Source organism: Numida meleagris, chromosome 5 (genome assembly GCF_002078875.1).
Source record: "Numida meleagris isolate 19003 breed g44 Domestic line chromosome 5, NumMel1.0, whole genome shotgun sequence".
NCBI classification, from domain to species: domain Eukaryota; kingdom Metazoa; phylum Chordata; class Aves; order Galliformes; family Numididae; genus Numida; species Numida meleagris.
The window spans coordinates 58299981-58327247 of record NC_034413.1 but is presented as its reverse complement, the minus strand read 5'-3'; the positions used below and the strand labels follow the sequence as shown (position 1 = coordinate 58327247).

The 27267-nt window shown below is 40.4% G+C and overlaps 2 protein-coding genes across 49 annotated transcripts in view; one reads left to right on the top strand and one right to left on the bottom strand.

Moving 5' to 3' along the window:
* The window catches only part of LOC110399220, a 585449-nt gene that overhangs the window by 393153 nt on the left and 165029 nt on the right, over positions 1–27267 (bottom strand). For 31 of the 47 annotated variants that reach the window (XR_002438981.1, XR_002438982.1, XR_002438989.1 and 28 more), the window contains 2 exons: positions 9555–9636; positions 6488–6642 (listed from right to left, as the gene is read on the bottom strand). The exons of 1 other annotated variant lie outside the window; for it this stretch is intronic. Coding sequence is in view for 1 of the 46 variants with exons in the window: in XM_021397545.1 (XP_021253220.1) it covers positions 6488–6642; positions 7723–7797; positions 9555–9825 (501 nt within the window). In the remaining 45 variants the exon portion in view is untranslated. 15 more of the 47 variants (XR_002438984.1, XR_002439010.1, XR_002439009.1 and 12 more) reach the window with 7 other exon arrangements.
* GYPC (glycophorin C (Gerbich blood group)) overlaps positions 11032–27267 on the top strand; it is a 31258-nt gene continuing 15022 nt past the window's right edge. For both annotated transcript variants that reach the window (XM_021397549.1, XM_021397547.1), the window contains exons 1-2: positions 11032–11172; positions 11423–11608. In XM_021397549.1, coding sequence (XP_021253224.1) covers positions 11575–11608 — 34 coding nt within the window. In that variant the 5' untranslated portion in view covers positions 11032–11172; positions 11423–11574. The remainder of the gene's footprint in view (positions 11173–11422; positions 11609–27267) is intronic.

The following is a 27267-nucleotide window of genomic DNA, read 5'->3' as shown; positions in this document are numbered from 1 at the left end:
GATTACATTATTAAACATTGCCTTTGTGATTCAAGTACTTGAACTTTAATCAAAAGGAGCCTCCAGTTTGAACCTCATGGGTGATCTCTTGCATGTGGTTTAGAAAATGCCTACACTGTGTGAGGACATGCTATGAAGAAATAGTTTACTTAGTAGAGCTACATCCAGAAGCAGTATGGCTATGTGAGAACACAACTTTGCCAGGGATGTTTTCCTTTCTAACAGAGCTCGGCACACCTGCGCTACTTCCTTACATTGTGAACAGCACAGACATACAGAGTACCTTCAGAGGCAGCTTGGCTTACTTTATCACATCCCCAATGCAGACAGAATAGTCAACATCTTCACTTCTCCTTTGTTTGCTTCTAAAGCAATGGAGAATATATCCCCCACTCCTTTTTCTTCCCTGCTTCCTTACTGTTGAGCAATATTACCTAATTTCCTATTGTTACTAGAGCTACTACTACTATTGCCTTTTATCTTTTACTAAACCACATGATGAACTCTTACTTCCAACTTCTACAGACCAAACCATCCTAGACTTCTTTGTTTACCATCTATTTTGTCAGCATAACTTTTATTGCTAATGCCACATCCTTTCAAGAGCATTTGAGGAAAGTAACACCAAGGCAGTTATTCCTGATAGAATACATTTTTGTCACATCAAGTAAGAAGAGGTTACATCACAAGGACAAACATGTCATGTTTTACAGAGGACACCAATCTCTCTAGAAACAATAACTGCAGATGTGAGAGAGCTATGGCATTGCACTAACGTCTGCAGCAGGTTATCAGAGGAAGCCTGTAGTGAGTGACTCTACAGCAAGAAGCTTTGATGACTTGGGCTCGTGCTGAGAAAAGTAGTTGTGCTGAAGTCATGAAATAAAGTAGAAAACAATATATCCTCCCACTCAATTGTTCTCTCTGGGTAAAGAACCCTGGGTCAGGATCTCTTATTTCCAGCAGAGCTTTATCATTTTACATCAGCAGAGAATCTGGCCTTCTCTTTTAAGAGAGGGGAACATGCATCAGGTTTTATACACCTAATGATAAATCTGGAGTTACCGTGCTCCTTCAAGATCACAGTACCAAGCACAAATCCAACAGACTTACTCTACTTTTACAGTAGAGTAACAGAAAACTGGCTGCACCACAGTGGTGTAGGCCTAGAAGTAACATACAGTAAAAGGACTAATCTTCCAAACAAACAATGGGTATTGTACAAATACAGGAACTAAAAAATCTCCATAGGCAAAGAGAAAAGAGTTAACACTCTGCTTGATATTGTGATCTACCTTCCTCTCCTGGTAGAAGCTGTACTAGACCTGATATACAAGCTGCTGTCTCTGATGCTCTGCCTCCCTATGGGCTTCAAGTATATGCTTGCATGTCATTCTGCAGTTGGCCAGTAGCTTTAAAATGTCACACTGATAGCTCACCTTGGTGACACTCCTCATCCTCTGTGATTATGAAACTTGATTTGCAGGTCTCAAGTCCACATACATAAAAGTAAAGGCAGAATCAAAGAGGTGGTTTACAGTGACTACTGGGCTAGCAACTATTTCTTGGGCAGTTTTACAACAGCAAGGTCTAGAGTGAGTTAATAGAGATGGTTTCATCAGCATGTAGCCTCCAGGAACAGAAGAGATATCACAATTGTGTAATCAGACACTGTGTGCTTTACAGGCCATAAATTTTCATCAGCTGATTCAGAGATTAATATCTCCAAGGCCACTCGGGCCACAGGATGATACCAGCTAATAATTTGTTTTACTCATAAATTTTTCCAGCAAGGTATCTGGAATATTTAAATAGAAAAAAATACTTGTTCTCAGTACTTTGCTCCAAACTTATTTTAAAACTGTGTCTTTTTATCCCCTCAGTTGCATTGTTATGGAGTAGATGCAAAACTGTTAACTTTCAAAAGACTTTATTCCACTAGATTCAAAACCTACTTTATTATCTCCCACGGAGATACCTGCAAGCAATAATCATATTGCCTCTTGACTTTCTTTTCAGTAAGCCAAACAGATGTATTTCTGCAGCAAGGTCTTAGTCATGTATTAATCACAAACCCAGTGCACCTCAATATGTATCTATTCCTTGCTATCAAAACGCAAAGGAATATCGAAACTCCTCCATTAGACTTCTTGAATCTGCAGCTGGAATTCACCCAGTTCACCAAACCCTTTGAGGCTGTCCTTCAGGTTAAACAAGACTCATAATTTAGCTACAAATAGGAGCTGTGGAGAGGAGTGGCCTATACTCATTAGATACAGTAATACATGTAATGTACCGTTTGTCTGACTCTGTGAGAAACTTTGTTGCTGCAGTCTACATTAGGGAGAACCAAAACCACAAATGCTGGATTTTTGTTACAGCACTATGAGGTATGTTACAGCAGATTGTTACCTTTGAAGTCACGTTATATTTGATGGTCCCATCTGGGGAAACTTTTTTCCCATCCCCCAATCAAGAACTGAACAGAGCCAGAGATCAGCCTTCTCATACTCTTTATCATAGCACAAAAGATGATAGACCTTTTCACAGGGTGTAGAGGAAACTGAGCATATACTGCTCAGGAGGCAATCAGAAAACACAAAAATAAGCTGGAAAGAGAGGTCAATGGAGTATGTTTTCCAACATATTTGCAAGACAGTAGGGGTTAGCATAAGACATCGTAATTCCCAAAGAGGTGAGGTCAGCCATTGATGCCTTATCTCATACTTCTTACAAATATCTACAGCTGATTAGATTTTAATATTACTTTTTTAAAGTTAATGACAGTTTCAAGAATCACCTGGTCTTCCTATGGATTTCAGACAATAAAAGATTCGTGCTTACTGCCATGTCAGACAGCCCCTCTGCTGCCATCTGTCACACTGCAACAAGATGTAATGGAACATTACAAGGTTCAACCTCTACTGCCATACCACCTCTGAGGATCCGTGCTAACTTAATACAATAGAAGGCATTACTTTTAGAAAACCCTTGTGGATACATTTCTCTTTCTAATTAATATTTGATGTGCATGATGCTTTCCTTTTTTTTCCCCTTCAGTGATCAAAAACTTCAATATTTCCAACTTTTCTGTCAGTACATTGTAAGCGTTCTTCTGTTCTTTTAAGGAATCCAAGTAACTGCAAGCTCTCTGCCAGCAAACTATGCAATTTTGTGATATCAGCTCACCAACAGAGTTTGGAGAATTGCTAGAAACATTCAGTCTTTCTTCTGCTATTAGAGTAAGCTCATGAATAGCATTAGTGAGTCTCCCTTTATACCTTCCAAAAAAGAAAAGATACCAACCTAACACTGTCAAAAAGCAGACTATAAACAAATATTTCTGTGTATTTCACTTATTTCTCCCCCTAGTTTCTACAGCTACAAAAAAGTACACAGCAATATTTATACAGATATCAAATGTGTTATCTCACAGTCCAAAGATTAATTATTTGGAGCTACTAGGCACAGGAAAATTCTGAAACTTTGAAGGTACTATAGGAAAAAAAAGTATTATTTGATGGTAGCTGGTGAAATTTAGTTTTCTAGAAGTTACTCCCAGTTCTAAAGTTAAAAGAATAAGGTCTGATACCCAATATTTGATATTCTTAAAATGTATTTGCAATTACTCTTCTTCAGTAGAAGTTAACTGTTTCATGTGAAAAAATTGCACTCTTATTAGAGGTGGTTTATCTATATCTCACTATCAAAAACATACTTAAAGTTGTATTCTGAATATCTAGCACTAAATAAAATCTCATTTTTTCGTGATACTGTGTTTTTCAAGCAATTAAAAGTTATTATGGCATTAGGTATTACATGCAATAACAGCAATTCACTTGACCAACAAGCAGAACATTTCAGAATATACCTGACAATAGTTCTTTGAAGTTAAAAGAAAACAACAGAAAAAAAAGAGGACAGTTGAAATTTCAAATATGGATATTGACATGGAGCATTTAATTACACAAGATGTTGCATATAATTAGTTATGCTTATTAAATGAGGTTTTGACCATCTACTAATGCATACATGGTATAAGCAGGAACTCGCTGCATTTGTATTTGCTAAATACAAGAGGAATGGCCTCTGTGAAGAGCATGAAATACTACCAGGAAGCAAATAACATATTTTAAGTATTCCTAGAAATGCCACAACATTGTTTATATCTGAAATTCAGCAAAGAAAGCTGTATTATTGTGTTTTCATAGAATCCTTAAGGCTGGAAAAAAGGCAGTAAGATCATTTAAGTCCAACTGTCAACCCATCCCCACCATGCCCACTAGCCATGTCTCTCAGTGCCACAGCTCCACGGTTCTTGAACACGTCCAGGGAGGGTGACTACACCACCTCCCTGGGCAGCCCAGTCCAGCACTCAACTGCTTTTTTGGAGAAAGTTTTTCCTAATATGCAACCTGAACCTCCCCTAGCACAACATGAAGCCATTACCTTTCACCCCATTGCTGTTACCTGAGAGAAGAGGCCAACCCTCCACCTCACCACAACCTATTTTCAGGGAGTTGTAGAGAGCGATAAGGTCTCCCCCGAGCCTCCTCTTCTCCAGACTGAACCATCCCAGCTTCCTCACCCATAAGACTTGGGCTCCAGGCCCTTTACAACTTCACTGCTCTTCTCTGGACCCCAGGGCCTCAATGTCTTTCTTGTACTGAGGGGCTCAACACTTAACACAGTACTTAAAGCGTGGCCGCGCCAGGACCAAGTGCAGAGAGACAATCAAACCTTTGTAGGTTGCACAGAAAAATATCTAATGAGATGCAAAAACAAACTGCATTTAATCAACGTCCCTATTTTAATTCAGGTCTAGTATTCTTAAAAAAAAATATAATAACTGTTGACTCTACACATCTTCACAGCAGATAAACATTGAGATCATACATATATACATGTGAAAGAGAAAACAAAACCCCATCATTACCTAAAGAAACATTAAAGCATTCAGCAACAGCTATTGTTGAAACACATATTTTACTTCACACCACTGTGTAAAACAGTACTAACATTTTCATTTAAAGACTACAAAAATCTTAAAAATATTGTAACTGAGGCAATATTTTGACCTCTAAGTTTCTCAGGATCCAAAGAAACCAAAGCGAAGACTCCCACACATACTAAGCAAATTCATTCCAGTAACAACAGTAGGGAGCCAAAGACCCAATTCAGAATGACAATAAGCCCTTCTTAGCTTTTTTTCAAGCTTGAAGCACTTAACAGGTACTAGAAAAGTACCACAGGCTCTATCTGGTCTGACAGAACAGAGTGAGGAGAACTTGCCTGGCCTCCATGCAGCCCCATCCATGTTGGGACTCCAATGAAAGAGGATTACTGCTCCTTGCTCAACAGCTCGTACTTTGCTGTTGGAAACAGGTGCAGTACATCAACAGTTTCTGGGGCAAGTAGGAGGGAGGGAGGCTCTCCCGCTTCTTATTGGACACAGCTGATTGCCTCGTCTGGGCAAGCTGTGATTGAATGTTATGTTACCTTAGTCTCTCGGTAAGTAATGCATGTGCATATGGCAAGCCTCAAAAACTGTTTTTTCCTTAGTGTATACAAATTGGCAAATGAGGAAGAAGTATTTCTGCACTCTCACCATAAGTTTATGCCAGGGTTTTAGCCAGGGCTCCCAAAACCCTGTATCTGTTGATTTATGAATTGCTTAGAATAAAATTAAAAATAAAAATATACCACAACACTATCCATACAGAAGCGAGCTGGGAGCTTGCAAACTTCATGTTTGTGGTCATGAGGTATGCCCTGCATGCAGTGTATGGTAATCACTTGCCACTTTGGGAATGATTTGTAAGAGCCTATGGATTTGCAAACACTGCAACCAGTGATCAGTAGGGAATCCTGCCTAATGGAGCTTGAGAGGATCTGGATCTGTGCTTTCTTCCTGCTGCAGCGCTGAGCTACTGGTGTGATCCTACTAAACTCAATTAGGATCACTGACTACATCTCCTATTAATCACTTAACAATGGAAGCAACTTGACTTAGTAAACATAAACATTTTTATATTTGCCTAAGCAAGTTGCAGCATGAAAGAAAAAGATGATATAAGCTTGAGGTTGTTTAAAAAAAAATAAAAATGAAATCATGAGCCGTGAGAAAAACGAAGTTCCCCCGGGCTAGGAATTTTGTGGAGTTATTTTTAACAAAGTGATAGGAGCAATGCTAAGCGACAGGGTCTCAGGGTCTTCACACACGTCCTCATGGTGCTGCAGTTTCACTCAGCATAACTATGTCTTTATCACATGCCAGCTTTGTGCTCAGATAGTGCATTGAAACACTAAACTCTACGCTGCAGTATCTCCGCTTTTATAATTAATGCAAATCTATGGAAAGCAGTCTGATAATAAAACTAAGTCAGACTGTTACAACACCAATATGATGTTGAAGATATCTAGCAAAGCTATTAAAAAGTGTACTTATAAAAATTACTAAGACAGCATTATTTTGTAGGATAAGTACCTTTGAATAAATTTTGCTGGCAATCCTGCACAGAGACTCTGAGCTGTATTCACCAGCAGAAGGGAAGAGAAGAAAGAGCTTTTTGATCTTGCATTTATAGAAGAAAAAATTCTTCATTTGGTGTCCTTTCCTCCACAGAGAACAGTACAGACAAGCTAAAAATGAGAGCAAATACATCAGAGTTATTGTATTTCAGGAAATATCATCTACTAATCTGACTATGCCTGCTTTCCTATAACATGGAAAGCAGACTTAAAGCATGTACACTCATCCAACACCTTTCTGGGATGTACCCCATCAACAGCGTTGATCAAAGCAATTAGAAAAATCTCAGCATCCTGCTCATGCCTGACCCATCCAGAATAGAAAGATTAAAGAAGTTGAAGCCCTTGCTAAAGTACAAGAGAGTTTAGCCCATAGCTCATATTACACAAAGACAGCAAAGATGATGGACAAACAACTTCCGAGAGGATTTTGATGTGCACTTAACTAGCAGTGAGAGCATAACTTAGCACTTGGGTAATAAAACATGTCAGCCTCCAGAGGTAACAAGACTCTTAACTTTCAATTTTCCAGCCATTTTGGAGATCTGCAATTTTAGAGTCCCAGAAAGAAATATCTTATTGAAATTATGCTACCGATAATATGGTTCCAATTATGTAAACAGGAATGGCAGTTTGCAAACTGAAGGTTTAATTAAACTCCTAGCAATGATGATTTCCACTGATTAATTCTGTGTTGTTTGAGAAAGCCTTCCATCTTGTTTGTTTTAAAACTGAGCATAATTATCTTTATTATATTTATCTTAAGTTCTTTCGTTATGAGAAATCCAAGTACGAAAGCCTGCTCTCAGATTTCCTGAGCTCAGCAGGAGCTGCTATGAGGAAGCACGTCCACCACATGCACCTAGCTTGTGTTTCTGCTGTTTGGAATGTGCACTATCAAACAGCACGTCAACATTCTGTTGACTGGTCTGGAGTACAAGTACAATGATATGCGTTTCACTGATATCAGGTATTAGATTTGAGAGGAGCAGAAATCAGTTGCTTTAAGGCACTCTGTCTGATCTTTGGACATGACAATATTCTAGATAGTGACAGAATGTTTGTGATCCTTTGTCCATTGAGCTCTTGGCCTTACCCATTTCACCTTAATGATAAAATCAAACCAACTACTGTTGGAAAGGAAAGCCAAGCACCATGAAGCAGAGAAGACACAAGAGTCTCCGTATATATCTGTTTCACTGAGTGTCCTACAAAGAGTGATGGCTTGTTCTGAGGATTTGTATTGTACGGATATTGGAGGTTCTCCTGAGAAAATAGATTTTTTTACATACAAAAAAAAAAAAAAAAAAAAAAAAGCTAAAAAGCTCAAGTTTTGACTAGAATACTAGAAGGCTGAGGCTTTCCTTCCAGAAATGAGAGGAAGATAATTTGTAGAAAATGGTGTTTCAGAGGGTCCAGAGCCAAATGATTTCCTGGAGCACCTCTCATATGAAGTATCCCTTAGTCAGGACTCAGCCTAGCTCCTGCTGCACTGTACTTTTATCTCTCCTTAACCTGCAGAAAGTCTTCAGAGTTTGGGATCCATCCCAACCATACACAGCCAAGCATGTTTATGACAGCCTGAAGTCTGTAGCCAGCAGAGGTGAAGAGAAAGCCAACACCATCATGGTGTTGTGGACAGGTGGCCACAGCACACTGCCTGGTGGAATCCATCACCATGTTATTGCAGCCATCAATATGAGCATGGAACACTTCCGGAGCTCACAACTGGGGTAGAACCAATTCAGCTGCTGCTATAACCTCTCCTCAAAGGTCCTGGTTGGGAATCCAAACACCTCCTCTGAGGCTGGGAGGCTGCACTGAGTGGGCAGCAAGGGATATTCCTGAGAGCTTTCTAATCAGCTTCTTTTAGTCTTACCATGATTTTTGCAGTTTGAGGTTACAGGCTTTGCATTATGTTTTGTCACAAAAATCCAGAAAATACAGGGATTTCTAATCTGATTTCCTAGTCAGGCATACCTTCCTGGATAGATACATTTTCCTTTGGCTTATTTATTCGTTTTCCTTTCAGTGCAACCTAAACCTTTCCTTCCTGTTGGGAGCAACAGCTGCAGCCGGTGACATGGACTTGCCAAGCCTGAATGACTGTAAAATATCATTTACCTTGGAGCAAGATAGTATCAAAGAGAATAACCACATGGCCCTTATTATGAATTCATTACAAAGCTCTGCGTAAGAGGAGGAGGAGAAGTTGCAGTTATCACCAGGTCTCTCTTCTGAGCTGACACCTGAAAGGGCTGTCACATTTGAAAGCATTATTGAGACAAAAAGGGACTTTTTGTTTATTTGCTTAGAAAAACATTCTCAGCTTTCAAAGATTGGAGATACAAAAGTATTCACCAGAGCAGGAAACAGATACTTCTATAGGTTGATGGGGATGTGATGGTCCCAGAAGAGCAAGTAATTGGCTGATGAAGGCCACACAGCTGACACCCTTCCCAGCATCCCTACATTATCCTACAGATCTAGTAGACCCTGTGTGAATGCCATAGCCTTTAGATTAAAAAATGCTTTCAGCTACCTTTGTGCTACCTCCACCCTTTTGACTTTTAGGGGGGCTTTTTTGATGGAAGCAACCTTTAAAGTTTAGGAAGGAGTTCAGATGAGCTGGAAAACAATGATTTACCACACATTTTGTTCCACTCCAGATTTTCTCTCTAGGTTCATTTGGCTTCTCCTGTCCCCCAAGGGCAGATGATGGTAGGTCAGGGGAGGCAGAGACCACTGGGTTGCTCTTTGTTTCCTGCCCTGGTTTCAGGCTCCTCCGGAAGTGTGCTGGGCTGTCATGCTCACATCCCTTTTCAGCCTCACGTATTTCCCATTAGTGATGAGTGGGAAAGGTCAAGGAGAGCCTTTTTAATGGTTTGCTCAAGGGCAAGCAACAGCCTTGGGAAATGGGTCCCAGGCTCCCTGATTTCCTGAGATTTCAACTCTGCTCATTGAGCAAATAAACAAATCTTAAGAAAAGTGAAAAAATTAAGGCGTTAAAAAGGGGACGTTACCTTGCAGGCCTGGTTCTTCCAGAGTCTCGTTATGCAAGCTTGGGCATATCTCTCCAAGTGATCTTGGTGGTAGAAGAGTAGCCTGAACAAGAACCAAGACAGATAAAGGAAACATTGCATAGATGTGCAGGGTTAAGCAGTTGGAGATAATGAGGCTCAGCTTAGGGCAGCTCAGGTGGTTGTGTGTTTGAAATTTTAAGTATTCCATCACAAAATGTCTAAGTGCTTCGACCACTGTTAATAACATAATGAAGGCAGGAGTGCTTTCCATTCTTCAGTTCAGCTACAGTGGCTGAGAACTCTTTCCATCAGGAGTTCTGAAAATATTAAGGGATTAGGATAATTAAGGATTTAAATGTAGCAAATCTGCATAACAACATCGCTCATGCCCCAGGACAGAAAGGCATAACTTTACCTGTGCACACTGTGCTTCAAATACAAAAGTGACATGCCTTTCAATATTTCCATACAGAAGCTATCTGGTGTAAATCAGCTTTGTGAGTTGAAACCAATGTTAACAATGTCAGGAGTTTTTGCTGTTATCCTTCCCTCTTTGTTTTGTGCCTTGCTTTGCTGCGTCTATCACTAAATGTTCCAGAGCTCTCTACCACGAGCTTGTAAAGTGTTGACCCAAATCATCTACTGTATCTGTTCTCACAAACAAGCTGTTATTTGGCTTTGGCATGTAAACACGTCACTGGTCTTTCCGTCCTATAACTGTTAAATAAATACTACGAACCAAGTCCATAGCAATGATTTCTTGCAGGAGGTCACTGAGATGATTTCACAGAAATATCCTGCAACAATTTTACAAAACAGGATGAGTCTCAGCCTGAATTTCATGTCTCAGTTTTTTTCCATTTCCATTCCAATGGGTACTGTGTTTTTGCTGTCACAGACAGGCAGTTAATTCGTCCTGACTCACAGAGACTAGGAAAATGAAAACTTCACCCACTCTTCATATTGTCTAAGACAGATGCGTTATAGATGGCTTGTATTTTGGTAGGACCTAGAAGTCCTAGCTCATGCTGCTCACTGTATATGCACACTCACAATAACTGCAGTAATAGTAAGTGTGCATATACAGTGGATGCACCATAGCATAGAAATAGCTTTACATGGTAGCACTATAAACAAGGGAGCTGGTAGCCTAGTCCAGGCTGAAAAACTTGCTGCAGAGTAGGAGTAATCACCTCATGCAGACCAATGAACACATTCTATTTATAAAGAACACTTACCTGTGGATTAAAATACAAATACCAAGACTAGAAGGAAAAAAACATGTCATCTTTTTTCTGCAGATGACAAACGGAGGCAGAGATGAAGTGCTTTGCCCAAGATGCCACAAGAATCCTGTGTTAGAGCCAGGACTGGAGTTACCCACGTGTCAGTCTGCGTCTCAGACACAGGTTCTTCCTCACTCTGAATGCAGTTCAGATTCATGCTCTACGCAGATGCAACTCCTCTGACACAGTAAATGCCATTCTCAACTTTCACCCATTAAAAGAACAGGATCAGACTGTGAGTGTAAGGATGCTGCTGGACAACAAAGATTGGAAGCTCTGATTTTTGTCTCACCCAGCAGTGACGGGCATTTTTGGAGTGGACTCACACCACAGTGAGTTTTGTACTTAAATAATATCAGTAGGGGCTTGGGAGGTGAATCTAATAGGTGCATCTGAATTTGGCTGAGAATATAAAGAGCATTATCTTTCCACTAGTTGCTGGCTATAAAAGCAAAGGGATGGAATACATCCAACTTGCAAAACTTGAATACAGTTACTGCTATCTGCAAATGTGTGCCCCTCCCCGCTCATGTGAGCTACACAGGCAAAAGAGAATGACACATGTGCTGTTTCCTTTTCCAGTTGTAAAGGGGTCAGGAGCCAGGAAAGGAGAGCCTGAACAAGAGCTGCATTTTCCTGGGCTCTTCCAGCTGTTCTGCTCAATCCCGCCGTCAGTTCTGACCAGGGAAGAGAGGCTGTCAACACAAATAAGGCATTTTTCAAAGGCGTAAATTATGAGTTACCAAAACAATACGACATCTCAACCACGTGAGTACCCTTATCCCCCCTCCTTGCAGTAAGAGTGGGTTTACCAGTCTGCCGCTTAAAGAAAGGATTGCCAAATGTGTTTCATGCAAAAGGGAAAAAGAAAAAAAAAAAAAAGAATGCCTGAGACTCATCCTGTAGGAAAAAATTGCGATGAAATTGTTTTCCTTTTTAATTCTTTGTGTGTGCTTGCATGCATGTGTGTGAAGAACTGAAATGGCTCTGCAGACTCCAACTCCTGAATAGGACCAAGCAAAGTCAGTAACGTTTCCATCTAAACCCTGGTTTATGAAAGTTTAAATGTTTTTCCCTCCCCCCCCCACCTCCAGGAATGAAAATATAGAGCATTTTGAAAGCTTCCTGATGCTTTTCTAAGCTATTAATGGTGCTGCCCAACTTCTGTTTAGAGTCCCAGGCTGTCTGCATGTAACATGAGACGCAAAGCCACAAACGAACCGTCTATATTTAAAGTCACAATGTGTTTCTGCTCTGGAAATGTAGAAACGTGGGCTTAAGGACAAGCAAGTTTGCTTCTCAGCAAGGGAGGGTACAGGAGGGCAAGTCCTCTGCTGGCATAACTCCGCATATTTTAGTGAACTTGGAAAGAGAATTTGGCCTGAACAGTCAAGTGAACACAGATGCTTAACGGCAGCTTGCCTGCATTCCTTTTGGGTTAGCATAAAAAAGAAAGCGGAAGAGAAGGGGATGGATTCTGGTCTGACAAACTGAGAGAAGTTTTCAGTGCTGCAACAGCAGGATGTGACTCTCTCCTTCATGATTTTGGTATAATCTTTCCTGTTTTAATTTGAGGCAGTAGTTTTGTAATATTTTTAATAAACACACTGACCATAGCAGAATTGTTTATCATTCTGTGGTATCAGTAATGAAGACAAAATGTACAGACAGGATTGCTGGGAACTGCTGCAAATTCAGGCTGTGCTGTCGGAATATTTGGTCTGTATGGAGGCTAATGGCAACGGTGCTTCCTGAGCTTTGAATGGGACAGGCTGATCCAGCAGAAACAGCACAGTGAGCAGTAGCTCTGGAATACCAGGCAGCAATTTCTGTTTACCCTTTGTTCCTTTTTGCAAGTTCCTACCAACTCCAAAGATTAGATGATAGCTTCATCTTATATGTTATTCTATATTATTCAGCAGTTTAGGAGATAATGACTTGTTTACTATTGTTTCTGTTACCGTTTGTTTTCTATTATAGACAGGAAAGAAATATGCAGGCTAATTCAGGATTCTGAGAGTTTGAGTTTACAAAAGTTTGAATAAATGACTTCCATTGGTCTCTCAATACCTGTGCGGGAGGGTGGCAGTGACTCAGTGAGTTCATTTTGCTCATTGTGCAGTATCACCGAGGTTCCAGACCCAGCTTTTCATCTCTAGTGACAGACTTGGCCAAGTGACAAGCCAAGGACCAGTTCAAAACACCAAATAAGTGGTTTCCAATCTAGCTAGAATAAGAATTTGGACTGAAAAAAAAAATGACTCTCTATTCTTTACTTGCTCTCATAATTTCTCTTACTGATTCAGACAGAATGTATCTTATTTCACTTTGTGTCCCTCTGGTTATTGTTTTTGTGGTGGTGTTTTGTTTTTTTTTTTAATTTTGCTTATCTGTTTTTTTTTTTTAATTACGTGGATCAAATGACAGAGAAAGAATAAAATTAAAGGGAATTCTGGAACATATTCTGGTATAACAAAACCAGAGCATTATTTTTATAGTGGTTGAAGTTTTGGCGGTCAGGTCTGGGGAATAAGGTCTTATTTGTTAGTAAAATTCCAGTAATTTTTCTAAGTTACAAGACATCAGAAGACTGGTGTACTATCAGGAGCAGCACAGTATGGACGGTAGATGTTTACCAGAGAGGCAGAGTATTTGGGAAAACACATTTTCTTCATAACCATAGTGAAAATCTTTGAAATGGGTGTGAAAATGTATAAAGTATCACCAAAACCCTTTGTGTAGATTGAGTATATTAATTATTACTGACTATATTAATTATTATATTAATTATTTCTGGGTACTTGCAGGTGAGACTGCAGAGCAGCTGCCTACTGATGTAAATTAAGCAGGGTTAAGCTACCTAATTGCTTGTGTTCTTTCTTATCTCCTTGTGTTCACTTGCAGCTGATAAGGGATTTTTATTAATTCTATAAGTACAGTATGCTCCTATCAGTCCAGGTGGGAGCAGACTGCTGTTTCAGATTTAAACTGTTCACCTCTGCAAAGTCAGCAAATGAATTCTGCTTCTCTACGGGGGTGCCATACTTTACAATGTGAGGGAGCAGTGCCCGGCTGCATATCCCATCGCTCTCAGTGTGGTCTCTGAATACTCAGTGGAGAGCTGGGTGAGCCAGTATTTCAGTCTGATGATGCTAGGCAGTGTGTGAAATATTTACCCCATCATTCTTCTGTAACAGACATTTGCATGTGGCTAGAATCCAGGAATACCTAAGGAAAGAAGTCTGCTAACAAAGCTAAAAATGGAGCTGGGTCCTCAAATTCATTGGCTTGGATTCAATACAATATTGTGTTGTGAATGTATCTCCATTTTCTTCCTTCTTCTTCTTCTTTTTCATGTCATTATTGTTATTTTTATTAAGAAGACCTAGCTTCACTGAAGGGATGTGAACTTCCCGGCTTTTAAATACATGATTTCTAAGTACATCACCTTCTAGTGACATATTTGCTTCTTCTAAACTCTGCTCAGATGCACAGGCAGTAACTGCCTGACTTATTACAAAATTGGAAGAATTCCACAAGTTTGGCAATCTCTACTCTAACTGCAGCTTTTGCCCTCTTCCTGTTGGACTGCAGTGACTCAGTTCTGAGGCAATGAGCAACTCACATGTGGTGAAGAACTCACGTAAACCAGCGTCACTAGGTCGAAAGTGCAGTCTGGAGAGGCAGTGAGCTGTGCAAAACCATCGCTGGGGTTCAAAGGTATCCATCCCCTCAGAGAAGGTGATCAGAGAAGGCAAGACTGAATCTCAGGGGCTGTAAAGTGGTTCTTTGAATGTTCCTGGAGCAATACCAGTACTTTCACAAGGGGCCTGTGGAAAGCTCAGATGGTCTTTTGGCCTTTTAACCACACTGTTCACTACTTTGGAGGCAGACCCGATTTCATCAGCCTCAATCACTTGCCTGTGACTGTAACTAACAAACAAAAAATAGGGGCTATTGATTACAAAAACACTGGTCTTCACTGGTAAATCTGTGAGTATTTATAAGTGAGGAAACCTGTAGATTATAATAGCCTCCCATTTTTAGCATAGAAGGCTCAAAATGTGTCCCACAAAGCATTTACGTAAATTGAATGCCTCTGCCTGTATATTTGTCTCCCACCACTGTGCATATGAATTGGAAAACTTGGCGTTATACTCCAGGGCTTCTCCTCAACAGCCTCAGTGCCTGAGATGGGGATGTGAAAGTTTGCAAATTGGAAGGCTCAGAATGCACCTGAAATTTCAGTAATCAACAGCAGAGATGCTGGCGAATTGCTAAGCTGGGGTCAGAGGACAGATGTCCATTGAGCTAGGAGCTTGCTTTATAAAATATGGAGTTTTCAGCAATTCTGAGCACTGCTCCTTGCAAAATAAAAAATAAAAATGGAGAAAATTCCAACCAACAATTTACACAATAGGTGTTAAAGATTCAGCTTTGGCTGTTTGTGTTTTAGCCTATTACTAACACAGAATTGTGCTGTCTCTGCATCTCATTGCTGATACTGCTGCACCTTTCTTTTGAGGCTCTTGTGGAACATACGCTGTACCCATCACTGTTCAAATGACTGAGTCCAATCAGCAAAGCCTTTTGTAAAACAGGCTTTGGGAACTGCATTCTCTAATGAAAGTCTGTTTGTGTGTCTGCTCTGCAGAGTGCCTGTCTCTATTGTTAAGGAGGGATTAGTATTCCTATAGCATAGAGAAATTCAAGCCAACAGAGAGATCTGATTGTGCGAGGTGCTGTGCAGACACCCTTTCCCCAAAAAGCTGGTAGGCTACATAGAGATTTTGCAGGTAGGAGAAAAATGACTGCTTTCCCTGGCTAGTTTTGGCTGTGGAAAGTCATTGATAACAAGTAGGAGACAGGAACAAGAACAGAATCCAACAGATCCGCTAAGCAACAGCTCTTTGCTTTCTACTCTATAATTTTGTAATACATGCTCAGGAAAAAGATGCAGCTTGGAGATCATTTAGCAACTGGGGTAATTATTTTGTGGCAAATTTATCCATGGCAGTGGAGTTGGAACTGGATGATCTTCAAGGTCCCTTCCAACCTAAGCCGTTCTGATTCTATAGTTCTACAAAATACAGTGCTTGCCACAAGGGGGATCTTTGTTGTTTTGTTGTGATGGGTTTTTGTTTGATTTTTTTTTTGGTGGGGAGGAATTTGGTTTCTTTGGGTTCACATCTGAGTTGTGATAGGAAATGCATGAAAGACCAGGGTCAACACAACACTGCAGTGACAAAGGTAACTGAACACCTTAGCTGAGCAGGTACTTGGGCAGCACACAGACCATGCTTTAAACTTATTCCTGAAAGATTTCAGTTCCTAAGTCAAATAAATTTGACAGTTACCCCAGTAATGAGTTCCTGAGAAATGCACCGGCTGCAGAACATTCTGTAAAACTGCTCGGTGAAAGAATAAGAGTGGCATTTGGAGAAATCAGTCTGGGTTTGCCAGCAAGTTATGAGCACAAATAGAGAAAAGGACTGTTTTCTCTGCATAATTTATTTGTAACTCATAACTCAACTATATCAAGCCACGATCATGTGGCACAGTAACAGGCATGTAGCTCGTAATTTGTAGTTGAAATCAGATCCACGCTCCTCAATTTCTCCAAGGGTCAGCATGATCTAATTCACACCAGACTCCTCTCTCTCCAGTGTTAGCATAGAAGTCAAATGCACTGTCTGTGCTCTGCTACTCTCTCACTGCAGATGTACCTTGCACATACAGTTTCACAAAGGAGACATCTGGCTAAGTGATTTCCCTCTTAATTAATCTTCTCATCTGCAAAGGAGACCAGTTTCTCATATCTGCTTCTCTTTTGACATATGTTTCACCGCCGGATTCTTCCTGATGAAGCAGAAAACTTTACTGAAAATCTCAATGGGTTAAACTTGTTCTGCTGCATTTGTTCTTCTGCTTCTTCCCTTTCCTTCTCTTTTTACATCTTTGAAAAAAAAAAAATCAGTTATTTCATGAGGGTCTACCTCTTTCTTCTTCAGATAAGCCCTGAAACGGAGTTAAGCTTTTTATCAGTAAGTTGCAGGGGGGCTTTTGAACACACCCTGTGACAGCATCATGTTATCGTGAGCGATAAATTCCTGCTTTCCTGGGGACTGCGTGTTTAAAATGTCTACTTCGAGGAGGCAGTCCACATTACAAAGACCACGTGTGAAAAGCTTATAGCTCAGCATAGTCAAACATCAAGCCTTTATACAAGCACAGGTGTTTACATTTGGAAAGACACACTGTTTTAGCAACAGCAAACCTGCGAAGTGGATTTGAATTTTTTTATACAGGTATATATATCATACACACAGTGTATGCATATGCATAGTTTACATCTATGTGCAAACTTAGATTTCCTTATGCACAAACACCCCTTTTCAGTATTTATGCACCTTTTCACTCATCAGACTTGTGGGTACAGACAGCTTTATTTCCCTGACTGCATGTCCATTCACAGACCAACACCCACAAGTGTTGGGTTGTTTCCCTTTTTATATGAACGATGCCTTCAAAAGCAGCAGAAAAATAATCAGATTTTTAAAAGCTTGGCAGAGGCAGAAACTCAACAATGAGAAAGAAAGCAAGAAAAAGGTTTAGGCTATATTAAAAAAGTTGGGAAATATTTTTTAAAATCTCTTTTGTATGATACAGTAAAGCATCATTGAAGCAGCCTCATTCAAACCCTCTCCTGTAGACACCAGATTCAGCTGTCTCTCTGCTGGCTGTTTATACAGCCACAGCCTCACACACAGCTCACAAAGGTGTAGACTCTGAATCACTCTGTACTTTGAATTTAGGCATCACAGCATTTGGTTAAATCTATCTTGGACACTAATGCAAGACTCATGTCTCCATGAGCAAAAATCTAGAGGAAAGCAATGGTAATGACTTAAGAAACAAGGAGGAAGTACATTTCCACATGAGAGTAAGACAGCAGAATCCAGATTAGGAAAGTCCAAGTCTGAAATGTTCTCGGATAAGGAAATGTGTAAATTTAAACCGGCTTTAATTAAACCAGAAAATTGATAGGTTAAGCAAATAGTTCAGGAATCTCTTACCCGCTGTTATTAAAGACCTACATGTATGAACAAGCAGAGAGAAAAAATATTTCTAGTGGATATGGAGAGTTAGCATGAAAATATTATCTTTGAATTCAGGATATTTGTGCAACTTTGCAAAAATTTCTCAATTAAAATGATATTATTTTTATGTTTTATTTCTATATGCTGTTATATATGTGGGTATACTGCTGAATTCAATTTTGAAGGTTTACTTAATGTGTATTAGTGCTAGAAATTTACTAGTTTATTATGAAATCACATTTTCAGTTGAGACTATTATTTCCTGAAACTTAAAAAAGTTCTTTAATAACCAGATTGGTAATCTAGAAGAGATTGTCCTTCTAATTATATGATGGTTCATTCCAGTGTTATGAGCACAGTCCTTCTGCTGATCAATACAGGGAGCAGAAAATTAGATTCTTCATGTATCTTCATGCAAGGATGCTCTCAGCAAGTGGACCAGTCTCTGATTGTTATCTTTCTCTCACACCTGCCCTCTCAGGTTGTCTAGTTCAGACATCCTTTACACCTCCCAGATCTTCGTGCTTGTCACTTTCTCAGCCTACAGGTAAGGGCTCATATCTCAGCACAGGATAGACACTCAGGTCCCAGTTATTAAACATATTTTCCTTGCTTCTTTCAAGAATGTTCCAGTCCCAGCAGTGGGAAGGAAGAAAGCACAGGCAAGGAAGACATAAATCTTCCTTTGTCAGGCAATGGGCTGAAGCTGTTTCCTCCAGGAGTTGCCCCCTCTTCCACCACCATCCCTCTTCTCCATTGGTTTCTCTTTGCTCTCCCATCTCCACAACTTGCTATGAAATGATATCTCCCCAACTCCAGAGCACAAAGTCAGGGAGAAAAAGGATGGTTTGTAGGTTGTTCTTTTGCAGGCTTTGACCTCCTAATGGAAAGGGACCAATTCTAATGAAACCTCTTTGATTGCCTTTGATGCTTTCACTCACAGTGAGAAATAACTTCTTCTCTATGGTCAGAGCTCAAGCAGTGGTTAGCTTTAGGGCTTTGGATTTTTCCTTAAAAAAAGCCCAACCCAATTCCAAACGGCAGTCATGCACGGTGGCTTCATGTGGTGAGATGGGAAAGATGAGCTTGCAAAGCCCTCAGAATGGAGCTGGTTTGCTCATAACCTGGGCTAGCCACATTTTTCCTCTATTTCCAGCTCTCTGGTCAATGTCTCCTTCCTAATCATATTAATAGCAGCTCTTACCATCTCTTCCCTCATCCTTCCCATTCTTTCTTGATAAAATACAACTGTTTTTTTTTTTGTTTTGTTTTGTTTAGTCTGCAAATTCTTAAGAACCAAAATAATCTCTTTTTCTACCTGCTTTGTAAACAAAAATCACCAAAGAATTGCTTGCCATGTCCATGCTCTCAACAAGGGGAGCTGAACACATCCATCTTCCATGCAAAGATGGGATGGATTTTCACGGATGGGTCTTCCCTCATTACGTTGCTCATTCTGGACAGAGATGAAGGCCTCCTGAAACATGAAGATAAAATGCAAAAAAAACATCCTAAGGAATGACATCAACTGACAAAGCATATCAAGTTGGAAGGACATTAGGGTTTTCTCCTGAAAATAATTTTCCCCTAAATATATTCATTTATATTCTCTGAGATAGTCCCTAGACTGTGGAGATCAAAGCAAACTGAAAATCCAGCAGAGTTTTTAAGTGCATTACAGGTAGCGTGTTTCAAAGCCTTCTGCCTGAACATTTAAGCACCATGGAAGAAGTGAAGTAGCAGGTGGTAATACATGTAAACACGATTGTTCTAATCTTTATACTTTTCAACATGTCAAAGCTAACTTTCCAGTACAATATACGACAAAGCACAAAAATAAGGGGATGCGGCATGCACATGCACGCACACATGGGAGAGCATAAAATCCAAGGTCACCAGCCAGCTCTGGATTTTCTTTCAGTCATATTTCTGATCTTGTAAGTCATTTACAGCAATAAGGACATGGATTTATCAGACTTATGCAGAACCTGGCAAATCTGTGCATGGCGCTGCTTGTGAGTCTGGAATACAGCAGTGTAATTCTCTGCTGCCTTACTTTTCTGCAATTAAGTTTCACCCAGGTAAAAGATACAAAATTAGCAACGTGATTTAGCGGGCAGTAGTGGTGGTAGATGGATGACTGGACTACACAACCACAGAGGTCTTTTCCAACTTTAATGATTCTGTGATTATACGAAAATGCCATCCATTACAGCTAGTGAACATGCTTCAAATGCAGCTTCATCTACCATCATTACAAATTTTAATGAAGGCAAAATGATTTATCAGTGGTAAATAGAGTTCCTGTGGGAAGCAGCAGTGTAGGCATGTAGTAGAGGGGAGCAAATAAAGATAGGCAGATTCTGTATGATCCCACTAAAGAATATTTCCTGTTGATCCAAGATCTTTGCACATGAAGGAAAGATGTTTATGGCTCCTGAGTTCATTCTCTCTCTGGGACACTTTTTACCAAATAGGAGTAAACCACCCCTCCCCTTTTGGCAGGCAGGAAAGCAAACAGGAAGATAAATGCTTTTGCATTTCTCTGAACTTTGCTTTTGCTCCTTAGTAAAAGATTTCCCCTTCTGGAAGCCATTAAAATTTGTGAATCTCAGACAAATACTTTTCTTCCTCCTCCCATGTTCTGTGCAAGATGCTTACTGTCTGCATCCTGGGGACATAACTGCGAGCTGGAAGCACAGCATGAACCAAGCCCTTCTCTTGCATTACTGCCGCTCTTTGCCTTCACTTGGGATGAATGAATCCCTTTCTCTCATCTGGATTTGACTCATGTCAGAAGGTTCATGGAGCAACAACGAGGCGGCAGAGATGGTTGTAACAGTTTTAAAAGTGTCATTCCTAAATAAGTCAGGCTTGGCTTTACACACTGAGAGAGAAAGCAGGAGCAGGTACAACAGTTTGACATAATTTTAAGATGAAGTGCAGCATAAAACAGTGGACTTTATCCCCTTCATGACTTTCACTTCCCTTAAGGAAAGGTCATGCCTTTGCTCCCAGCTGTTCTGAGCCTTCCCCAACCAGGAAGAATATCCTGTGTCCTGTGTTCTCCAGGGCTCAGCAGGAGAGCAGAGGGAGCACGGCTTCCACATCCCTGCTCCCACAGTTCCTTTCTTAAGTGACATGATCCTGAAGCACTGGGATCTCCCTTCCTTCCAAACATGATGCAGCTCACCCAGGACTCCAGCAGCTGGCAGAGGTGGCCAGAGGGGGAAACACAAGCTATTCCCTTTTGAGGCCTCGGTGCCTATTTTTTTGTTGGGCATGAAATTGCAGCAGCCACTGGGGGAAGGGGAGTAAATTTCCTGTGATTAAAGATTGCGTCTATCATTTCTTCCCGAGGAGAGGGATATATTTTCCTCATTGGATGTGAAATTGGAAAATTGAATAAGTGTTGTTTTCTACCTAAATGATTTCCTTTGAGACAACACAAGAAGATGCTCTCAGACCCTAAGGAATGTAACCTCCTGTTCGTGCACACAGCAAGGTCCAGAGCTTGTGAGCGGCTGAAGGAAGTGCTACAGAGATACAGATAGATGCTGGTGTCCAGCTTAGTAAATGGTTGTGCTTGCTGCTGTGTGGCATATTAAGATAGCAGCTCATTATCTGTGGGCAACAGCATCCCTTATCCCTAAAAAGATATGTACATCTTCTCCCTCACACTGGATGTAACTCTGGGTAGAGGGAAGATGTATCAAGAAATGCAAAATCAGCACAAAACTATGGCACTACAGCTGTGGCTGAGGGTCATATAATCTCTCCAGAGTCCTAGGGCACACTTCTCTGTCTTTCCAGTTCCCCATTCTTGTTTGGATATTTCTTATCTACCTTCTAGCTAATAGGAGTTGGTAACAATTTTTCACATCCCCTCATTGCCATTGCACGATGAAGCCACGCTGTGGTCTCACCAGACCTGCCTGTGTTTCCCGTGGCTCTCACCACGTGTCTTAAACACAAGCATTAAGAAAAGGAGAACTTCTTTCCCAAGGACACCATCACCTCTGCTAAAGAATCCAGGAAAAGTGGTTGCCAAGATCAGTTTGATCCTGATGGCACTGAGCTTTCTCACCTAATCAGACCTTAAATGCTTTTACAGCTCTGCCCAAGAACGTGCTGTAAGGAGCACAGAGCTGGTGGGCCATCTTCCCTGTTAGACATCTGATGGGAAGTAAAAGCACAGGACAGCCATCTGGGGGGTCTGAAATACAGCAAATTCTTGAGTTAGTATTTCAGTGTTTATAGGGGTGTCCTGGGTTACAAAAGCCTTTGCACTTACCAGAGTTTCTGGTATGAAACACTTTAACCTCCTGCTCAAAGCTTGGCAGAGTTGAACCTTCCCTCCCCCTCTTCCCTCTCCTTGAATGAGCTCTTTTACCTTGTAATTGAAGGAATTCAATCCTGGGAGCTCAGCACCGCTGAAGGCACAGCTTGTGTCAGGGAGCAAGGCATCCCCCCACCCTGCTCCCAACTACCAACCACCAGGAGAGTAACTTGGTGGATGCAGAAACAGTCATTCAGGTCCTGTGGAGGAAAGAATCAAAACTGACAGGCCTTGTGAAACGTGAGACTGTTTTATCTACTTCTTTAAGAATTCTGTTCCATCTATACAGAGGAAACCAAAAAATACAAAAGGGATGTGGGCACTTCGCTTTTGATTCGTAATGGACACACACTTCTGACTGAGCCTTGCCCTTGAAGTACAGCACAGCTCCCCCCAACATAAACTGCAGCTAACACATATTTCAGGGCGGAACTTGGCTCTTAAACAAAGTTTAATGGGAGTCTGTTCTGGCTGAACTCTACTGATGACTTCATATTTTCCAGGGCTGCGCTGGTGCTGTTGGCTCATTCTTTTTTGTTGTTTTCCTCTCTCTCTCTTTATAATAATAGGTGTTTCAGTGGGATAACTTGACCTTCTGATACTATTCCAAAGAACGCTTCTTTGGAGATGATGATAAGTTGTTTGGGAATGTTATAAAAGGACACTGATAAATTTTCAAGCACTTCCATGATTGCTGAGAAGGCAAAGATTTTCAGCCTATAGCAACAACTGGTGAATAAATCTGGGAACTGGTAAAACAGAGAGGATGAGCAGACGCTGCATCTGGTGATCTTAATGCTAGAACACCAGTTCTATCATGTTTCTAATATTCATAACATGGATTTTTTTTAAAGTTTTCACCATTAGCCCAATTTTGCAGTTGAAATATGTGGGAGATCTGCCACTAACTTCAAAGGGACCAGAAGCAGCTTCACAGAGAGTGCTTTTACAAATCCTTGCATGCGTGTAACTCAGTATTTCACTCCGTGTGTTGGAATGATGCCCTGCTTTGCTACAAGTGTAAATGGGACAGGAAGGACTGCTGCTGCTGTTAGATGCTGATTCAGCTATGGCAGAGCAACATCCCTCCAGGCAGGCAGGCAGGGGGGAGCACAGCCATAGGGTCCCTATTTATACAGCTGAGAGAGGGCCCTTACTTTTATATGTTCCTACATGGAAAATACCATGCCCTCAGCTTTTGGCAAGCCACTGTGTTTCAAAGGAGTCACTTGTCTGTGAAAAACTGAAGTTTTCAGTTAAGAGCAATCTAACAAGGAATTATTCAGCTTAATCCAGCTCTTCTTCCCCTTGTGCTTCTCTTTTAGGGGAGCCTGTTCATTCTGAGTACAGATTAATAATGTACTTCACTTGCTTGAAAGTGCATTCCTGCCTTCCTCTCTGTCTACACAAACCCCTTCTTTACAGAATAACTGACAGTCAGACCACACACTGACTTTGAATCAGTTTGCCAATAAGTAAATACTCCCTGCCTCTTTCTTTTTGGTGGGCCAGTCTTCTGCTGAATCAGCTTGAATGGAAAAGAGTTAGCAGCAAGAATGCACTTTTCAGCTGGAATATAGCAGCCATCTCAAATCACAGCAATTCACCCTCAGCTTTCCTGCATGTATATTCCATATATTTAGGAAAGGATCAGTCCAAGAGCTTTACAGTAAGCCAAAAATATGGTGATTAGAGAAGTGCCTTAGCAAGCATTTGTTGCTATTGAAAAGTACTAGACCATATTTCTTTGCTTAATGACACACATTAATCCTCCATTGAAACTGCCAGGGCTGTCCAAGCTGAATTTGGCTTTAAAGATTTAAAATATAGTCCAAACTATAAAAATGTAATATTCTGACCAAAAGAGGAGCTGAAAAAAAATCCCAGCACTGTCCCTTTGGCTTTTCCTTTGTTATTTAAACCACTGGAGACATTGCCTACATTCTTTGAATCCGTTGCAAAAAAATGGCAATTTTAATTGATGACCATAATATGAACATCATCCAAGTACTTCCACCCACTGCCACTTGTTTTCAGCCCAGCTTCCTAATGAAATGAGTCTTATGAGTTCCTGCTGTCTATCTATCTGCTTAATCATCTGTTCACCCATCTGTCACTTCTCATCAAGAACTTCTGTATCCACTAACCAGTTTCAACCAGATTTGAAAGAGAAGCAGAAGCCTCAGAGATTATTATGGTCCTCCAAGTTGTATGAAAGTCAACATTTCTACATAGAGCCAATCAAGTGATAAGTAACACAAAAATTACTCCTTACTAGAAGATGAACCTGAATAGGATTTTCTTCAATTTAGGAATGTACTATCATCCAATTTAAGCAAGATAAGTTTGCTTCAGAAAGTATGGCTGCAAGATAGTAGGCCTAATGCAGAGACATACAACACTGTTTAAGCATCTGTTGGAGAGAGATCTAGTACTGATGACCAGCACATGTCAAAAGCTTTATGAAAAACCTCTGATTACCATTAAGAAAGGCTAAGCCCTTGGCGCTGGTTTTGGAAAGGGATGGCTGAACAATGCTAACAGTAATAGTTGGTATTTATTTTCCCTGATCTCCAGAAACCTAGGCCTCTAATCTAAGCTAGTCTTCTAGGTTAGCTTCCTAGTTGATGGGAAGAGAAATTCCCACCCCTTCCCCCAGGGTTCATCACACCTCTGCAAGAGCTGCATTGACTTCCCTGCAAGTGGTGTCCTCTCTGCAGCACCAGTGAAGACAGCATAGATCAACATAGACTCCTTTCCAGTGGTCAAATGTCTCACCAAGCTGGTTATTATCTCTCCACCTACATGCTACTGACTGTTCACTCTTCTTTAAGAGAGAGGAACATTATTAATGAGTTTCTAATGAATCTCACAACAGTATAAGTCCTGCAATGAAAAATATTCTGTACGTGTCCTCAGTTCAGGCTTTTTATGCTCAGCTGTTATAATCTTCAATACGCTATTTGTCATATAATGCTAGACAACTGTCCAAAAACAATAGACAAGCAAGAATTTTTTCTTTCTTTCTTTTTTTTCAACAATTATTGCACACTCTGTCCAGAATTGCTCAAATGAATGATAGATGCTAAAGAAGTTTCGCTAAAATTGCTCAACTCAATTCAGACAGCTTGGACTGATGCATAAATGCTTTTCAGATAATGAAACAGGCCTTTTCTATTTAAATGCAGCAGATATGCAAAAAAAATCTGCATATTCATTGCAGAATCCTTGGAAATTGGAAGTGTTCTTGCCTTGAGCTATTATTTGCCTTGCAAGTTTCTCAGGTGTTTCAATATGTCTTTTTTCTTCGTTTAATATGTTCAATATTTAAAGCATTTGAAAACTTTCCACTGCAGATATCTCCATTAATAATACTAGCCTCATCAGTGTTCCATGAAAGATCTCTGTTTCCCTAAAGAGCATATGCTAAACATCCTGACATTTCTACTTGCAGTGCTTTGCAAACAGTGCCTTAGGCTAGCAGTGGTGGAGGAATTGGATGTAGCTGAACACAGTTCATACCAAATAAGCAAGGGGATGCAGTACAGACAGCTCTTGTTTCCAAGAATTATCACCTGTAGAACCACTTTGCAACAAACGACTGGTGGTGAGAACGAATAAACGAAGAAACCTGCCCATGTTGGGAAAATTACTATACTTTTCTAAGGAAGGTAGCTAGGCACTAAATTCTTCAGATTGTCAGGATAATATCTTTGTACGTAACTGCAGGCTCTCACCAGGTTCTAGATGATTTCTAGGTCATATCACCTGTAATTTAAGCACAAGGTCAAGCCTTTTCATCTCAAAACTAGAAACAGACATTTAGCAGCCTTAATAAACTAGTGGTCACATTTCTTTCCTTTCACATCAGTGTTTCTTAGAACAAGCTTTCTGCTAGCAGCAGAAACAGTGAAACACTCTTACATTTATGTCCCTGTCCCCTAAATCCCACCACCGCATACATCGGCTCACTTCCACAGCATCTCAGATTGGGAAGGGAAAGGACATTGCTGCAGCTCCTATCTACCTACACGCATGACCACTGGAAAGCATGTGGTGACTGGTCAACCAGCTGCTGCTAAACGGAGCTTAGAATTGCTGAGACCTCGCTGCCTTTCCTTCACTGCTGGTCTCACTTGGTCTTTTTCTCTCCAGCCTACGGTTTTCATGGAAATTGAGGTAAAGTGCTTGTCTTTGCCTGCTCTTCCTTCAAAAGCTGAAAATTTCCAAAGGTTGTAAGGACATATAGATAGGTACAGAGCAAGAACAGCTATATCCCTAGAGAAAGTCGGGGCAAAAATTATGCCAAATATATTTGATGGAAATATTTTAAAAAAACAGGTCTGCTTGTCTTAGTTGAGGGGACTAATTTTGGCTAATGTTTGTCTTGAATCATACCACATCTAGAAAAACTGTGTTTCAGACGTAATCTAAATCTTAAGGAGTTGTTAAGGTTATAAAATCAAGCTCAGAAATGTGAGGAAATATGGAGATCACCTTATGGTCTGCTGACACCATCAAATGTCCTGAGAATCAAGACTGAGGCTGGTAGACCTGTTAGGTACACATTAAAAAATATCTTGGTAAATAATTACACACAGTTTAGCAGTCAAACTCTCTGAATACATCATGTAACCATTTACACAAGTGAAGGAATTATCAATACCTCTTCTCCTAAAAGATCTCTTAGCTGCTGACTTTCCACTGAAAGGTTCAAATTTTTGCACTTATGTTTCTAATATGCAAAGTTTAGCGCACATTGCACTGACCTAAGTATCTGTTACAGGTTGTCAGAAGGATTTTCACTATATCCATCTGCAGCTACTTTGATTACCCGTGATCATTTGCAACATTTGCAGTGGTTAATCAATTAAGCCAGTGATTCCTTTCCATTCAGCACATTACTTTGATCTCAGTGAATGAGAAAACGGCTGTTTTGTTCCCATTTTGATTCAGCAAAAATTACTAGAGCCTGAAGTTGTTGACTT